We start from the raw sequence: 6,000 nt of genomic DNA on the forward strand, positions 1-6,000 counted from the left end.
ATTGAGGCTTCATGGAACCACCAGAAACACCCAAATTAACACAGTGATGAATTACCGAAAGTATTTAGAGAACAATACAAGATTGCCTTTTTAATCTATTTACTTTCGGGTTCTCGAATGTGTGAATTGTTTTCTTCTTCTGCATAGTACCAGCGTAAAAGACGCAAGTTTTGTTGTCCTGTGACTTCGTTCTCAGTGGAATCACGGCATGAGAATGCCATGCTTAATTAGTTAGAAACGTGGTCTAACCTCTACAACATAGCATGCTGCCCCGCTTACTTTATGAAAGCTTTTTCTTTTTGCAGTAAAAAGGCAATCTTGGTCATACTTTTGGGTAAAAAAGGCAAGGAACTGATTTGTTTGTTCATCACCTACGTATCAAACAAGTTTTATGCCAGCAGAGTGACCACAGCTGAAAGACAATCTTCAAGAGCTTTTGCCTAACCATGTCGTAATTTTTTGCAATATTGCGTGCACATTGTATCACTAAAACAAAGCTGCACAGTGTAGATAAACGTGTAGACCAATCATAGTCAGTAATGAAGATAGCAATGCACACAGCGTGGCACCATTCCGCTTTTCTACGTACGTCCTTTTGCACTCTTTTGCCAACAACACTGCATATGGTCCGGGACCAGGAAACGCGTGAAAATTATTCCCTTTTCTGTCTTAAGGAGGGTTGAGTAAGTGTCACACTTTACGTCTACGCAAAGTGTGACAATCCCAAACTACTGAATTCAAATGTTTCCGAAGGCGCGGCTAGTAAAAATGCATTGTCAGAAAGTCTTGGAGATGATTCCTGTCTTATTTTCCTATTGAACGATTCAATACAAATTGATAAATTCGTCTTACAAATGGTTTTTTAGTTCAATTTATTATCTTGTAAAGAAGAACTTTAGCTGCTTTGATTGCGAAAAAAAGAACTAAATGCTCGCACCTGGGACTTTAATAGCATTCCAGCAAGCAATCGAGTATAGCATCACCGATTGAAAAGGAAAAGTTCGTTCCTAATCTGGCTAGCACATGACCTCGCTTCCTCTTGATAAATCATAAGAGGGCAGCTCAGAAAGTGGACATTCCGATATGCGACGCAGTGAGCTATAGAGGTTAAAAGCAGCACGCACTCAGTGCCATACGAGTGTTCGAAGACTTGGCCTCTGCCTCGTAATTGCGAATTAAGACGCTTCCTTACGTGCGTTCAACAGCATACATTTGTCCTCAAGTGAGAGCACGTGCCGTTTTCGCACTTGCGGCGACCAATTGCTTTGCAGGAGCATCATCACGTAGCTTCCGTACACGTGAGCTAAGATGTTCGTATGCTGGCCAGAAAATTGATACCGCACGCCGAGTTGCTGACCTTTTGGCTTACGAAAATCCCGTCTTCTAATAGGCAGCGGTAACCCCATTTTTTTCGCTGTTGGCAATGTTATCGCTAGCAAGGTTAAAGAGAGGAATGCGTGTGTAAATGGATACTGGTGACATAACTGAATAGCAATATAAAAAATGGCGACAAAATGAAACGCAGGAACTTAACGGAATGGTCTAGCTCATGATTTAAGGCATTTTTTTATCGATTAAAAAACCGTAGTGACAGTGACAACATGGCGTAGCGGGTAATCCTGACCTTCGGCACGCTTCGGGTGACCAATTGACGGTGATGAGCGGGTCCCATGCCACCCATCTATGGCACGGTTTCAGCACGCGGGTATATAAGGCTGAGGTGCTCTACTTGATCAGGGCATCAGTGTCGTGAAGGGCAGAGGGAAGCAAGCGGATAAACTCACACAATAATCATGTTGACAAAGGTGAGTGGGATCGAATACGTTGTTTAAAAGGGGTACGTTGTTTCTGGAAATGTATGCTTCGTATTGCGCGACAGCCGTTAGGACACTGTGTTGGACATGTCACTATGAGTAAGCGTTGTTTTCTGTGGTGCCTACAAAGGTGCAAGACCAACGTTACCAGCGAGATCTTTCCGTTGTTATCAAGGCTGAAAACATTACCCCAGAAATGTATGTTGATCATTGGTGTTTAATACTTACCAAACATAGGCAATTCGTAACGCAGATAGCAAGAAAACAACTGCAGATGCGAGACGACAGATGAGCGGTAAATACAAGCCGTTGCCATACTGCGTATTTTCTCGAATGCGTGTTGTGGAAGCTACAAATTTTTCTTGAGGCAAAGCCAACTGGCCATGATAGCCCCAACTCAGATGTCAACAGTGATTTAATTTCCCCGTGTTCTCATTTAGGTCAGACGCTTTTCGCAAAAAAATGACTGAAAGAACACGAAGCTGCTGAACTTTGCTAGGGTCGTGAATCACACTTTTCTCCAATATGGGACAACTGTGTCACTGAATAAAACATGGCGTTTCTCTGCGCAGGTCACCTTTTTGTGTTTTGTTGCCTGCGTCACAGTCCAGGCTCAGGAGAATACGGTAAAGTTATGGATGATCCCAAATCCCGCATTAGATTTTACGCACGGTTTTCTGTGATAACGAATGCTGATTCGTAATTTAGGAAGTGTACAAAGGCTCTAAGGACTTTAATGCGCTACTTATGATTTCCGTGTTTTTTATACTTGGTCATATATTTTGGGTATTACATTCATGTAGTAGAGTGCGATTTTTCAGCCAGAAACGTGTCGAAAGGCATTGTGTAAAGGTCAAATAGAACTGTAACGTTTATCACCTGTTGCTTGACCTTTCTCTATGAACACTATCGCTCATGAGGCCCATTAAAAGTAGAGTCATACAAAAAATATTAAGCCTTGGTGCTCCAAGCCTCTTTATTAGGGCAAGCGCACAAGGATATCTACTATAGGTGTCCGTAGTGCGTTCCGGCCACCTCTTATTGTCTCGCATTATGTAACGCAGCCACCGTCTCCATACAACTTTGCTTACGAGCACGTCGACGAAAAGACAGGCGCCAAGGTGACGCAGAGTGAGAGCGGTGACGCCAACAACGTCAAGACTGGCTCGTACGGCATCAACGACCCAACGGGCATCTACCGCCTTGTGCAGTACATTGCCGACGCTCAGGGCTTTCGCGTCACTGTGGACACCAACGAACCTGGAACTAAGACCCACGAGGCGGCAAACGCCCGCTACAACTCGAAGGCCGCGAACGCACCCGCACCGGCAGTGCCTGTATTCAAGCGGGCTGCAGTGAGCCCTGCACGGCTCACCCCCGTCACCACGGTACATGCTGTGCACGGCACACCGGTGAGCCTTCACGCCATCCCAGTGACCGTGCACGCCCTTCACGCGGTGCCCGTGGCTCACGCCGTTCACACCCGCCAGGCAGCCATCTCTCCCAGCTACATCCACTTCACTCTGGGAAGAGCCAGAAGGTCGGTCTAGACATCGTGAAAACAGTCTTCGCTCTGGTCGCTCAAGGAGCTCGAACTGGACAACAACTTTCTGACTGGAGTGAAAATAACTGTAATTGATGTATTATGGAGCACTTGTTGTTTCGATGCCGGAACGTCATCTGTGTTAACCTTGTATGCACGATTAGTTGAAGTAATAAAGCCTACGTCACTCTGATTTTATTGGGGTCATTGACCACATTTCAAGAGATTGCCTTGATTGATTGATTTGTGGGGTTTAACGTCCCAAAACCACCATTTGATTATGAGAGACGCCGTAGTGGAGGGCTCCGGAAATTTTGACCACCTAGGGTTCTTTAACGTGCACCCAAATCTGAGTACACGGGCCTACAACATTTCCGCCTCCATCGGAAATGCAGCCGCCGCAGCCGGGAATCAAACCCGCGACCTGCGGGTCAGCAGCCGAGTACCTTAGCCACTAGACCACCGCGGCGGGGCAAGAGATTGCCTTGAAAAGTTGGTTTTCTAGACACGTTGGTTAATTAGTTGGTGTTTGAACGTATCGGCGTCATTGGCTGTGAGCGAAAAGTAGCGATGATTGCAAACTAATAAAACTCATGTGTTCAAGGCAAGTCGAACACAGCAATCCTCTGTGGCAATGAAGTTTTGTACGAGAAACCCAGATCACCACATGAAACTAATAAAAAACATTATAGTAATGGCGTGTAGTATGAGGAGTCACGTTGCGTGGCAGAATATTGCGTCGGAAAAGCATAGAACCACACCAAGCGTGGTGACACCATGTCAGTGGAGCAACGAGAGCGGCTTTAAAGACCTGCGAATTGCGAAGCTTTGATACATTACTGGTCACCATCATGATCGACGGCATAAGCAAAGTGTGCAGCAGTGCAGGTGTACCTGTCGCCTTACGAATGCGTAGTACGTATTGTGCCGATTCGCGAAAGGGTAAGTTATGGCATAGCGGGTGCTTAGCAACTTTACTTGCAGTTCGCATCCCAGGACTATTTAAAATGGCTATTTTTACGAAGGCACACGTTCGTTTTATAGCAGTGTGCTTGATGGGATTGTGGGAAATTCGATTCAGGCCAAAGCTTCAGGAAGTAATGCGAACGGTGCCCGACTACGCTATCGTGTTTTACTCTCTAAGACAATGCACAAGCATCCTCGAAAATCTTGCAGGTAATATCCCCGCATGCCTTGTCGGTAGAAGGTTGCAGATCAGTGCAACACACAAAAGAAACGCGAAAAGAAAAACACGACAAATTGAGGGCAAAATATGACTTTGGTTAGAAACAGCTGAAGGAACATGTTTTCGCCATGAATAAGCTGTATCCAATGTTTTATCATGCATGTGCCAAAACTAAAGGTGAAAAGATGCCGTGATGCTACACTGAAGTCACTGTTCGCGAAGACATAGATTGTTACTAAAAAAAAAAAGAAACGCGAAGCTTGAATATCAAACAAAGAAAAAAAGAAAACGACAAACCAGCCCAAAGCAAACCTAATATCGCGGAAATGAAAATTTGACGGTACAGAAAGCATATCTGAACATTTACGCCAATTTATTTTACTGCTACGCAAAAAGACAGGTGTCCGCCGTGGTGGTGTAGTGAGTAGGCTGTTCGGATATTTATCCGAAGGTTGCGTGTTTGATGCCGGCCATGGCGATTGCGTTTCAATAGAAACAAATTGACTGAGGTTGGTGTACTGTGCTATGGCCGTGCGCGTTAAAGAATACCAGAAGGTCCGAATTTCTGGAGCCCTTCACTATGGCGTCACTCGCAATCATTTCTTGATTTTGGAACGTTAATCTCCGAATTTTAACATTTTTAGCTGGATGACAGTTCTCACTTAGTGAAGGCTTTAAATGCTGTTTTGTTCACAGTTACCTTCTCCGTTCCATCCATGTCGGCTGATTGTGTTACCGACTTCCTGACTTTTTGTGGACGTCCGATTTCAGTTGCTAGTCGTCAAGTTCAACACATTCGACGTTATGATATATATGGTTCTAAACTTTTTATGGGCTTTCTCTAAGCTTTTCATGAACGAAGTATGCGTCATTCTATTTCAGTGCAGCGCATTTAGAGCAGTAATCAGACCCCCACGGGCCGGTAAGGTTCCTTAAACAGGTGCGAGACGTTAGCTAACAATGCCATTTGAAATTAAAAAAACCATTTCTCACAACTCATATGTATTTCATTTCTTATGGAGTTTGGAGTCGGGATTACAGAAACATTGATACCAATCTGCAGAATGGCTGTAAGTTAGGAGGACTCATGCCTGAAAAATCGGTTAGGATTCACAGGTAGTAAACGGTGTCACGAAGTAAGACAATAACATGAAGACTATTTTGTGTTTCGTGTGTTCCCTCCTATTTTTTTCTTGCTTCACAGTGCCATTTAGTAACTATATATGGTTGTGATCTAGATGATGGTCTTCAAACGCGGAGCTTTTGTTCTACAGTTATGCTTCAAGGCGCGGTGACCATGTACGTCGCCTCACAAATAGAACGCCTAAGATCGGTCATGCCTGTATTGCTAACGAATAGCTTTATTACGTAAATATGAAATAGCTCGAAAACAGTTACGTATGGCCCGTGCACCGCTAGAGAAAGGTTCGAAGGGCATGTGTTTATTTTGGATCACA

The 6,000-nt window shown here is 44.5% G+C and overlaps 1 protein-coding gene across 1 annotated transcript; it reads left to right on the forward strand.

Moving 5' to 3' along the window:
* The first annotated feature begins 1,671 nt into the window (after positions 1 to 1,671).
* Positions 1,672 to 3,579, forward strand: LOC142769129 (cuticle protein 16.8-like). The gene is made up of 3 exons (XM_075872075.1): positions 1,672 to 1,805; positions 2,387 to 2,440; positions 2,879 to 3,579. The coding sequence occupies exons 1-3, from the start codon at positions 1,794 to 1,796 to the stop codon at positions 3,362 to 3,364; spliced, it is 552 nt and encodes a 183-aa protein (XP_075728190.1). The 5' UTR covers positions 1,672 to 1,793; the 3' UTR covers positions 3,365 to 3,579.
* The last annotated feature ends 2,421 nt before the right edge of the window (positions 3,580 to 6,000 follow it).

The sequence above is a fragment of the Rhipicephalus microplus genome, chromosome 1 (assembly GCF_043290135.1).
Source record: "Rhipicephalus microplus isolate Deutch F79 chromosome 1, USDA_Rmic, whole genome shotgun sequence".
Taxonomy (NCBI): Eukaryota; Metazoa; Arthropoda; class Arachnida; order Ixodida; family Ixodidae; genus Rhipicephalus; species Rhipicephalus microplus.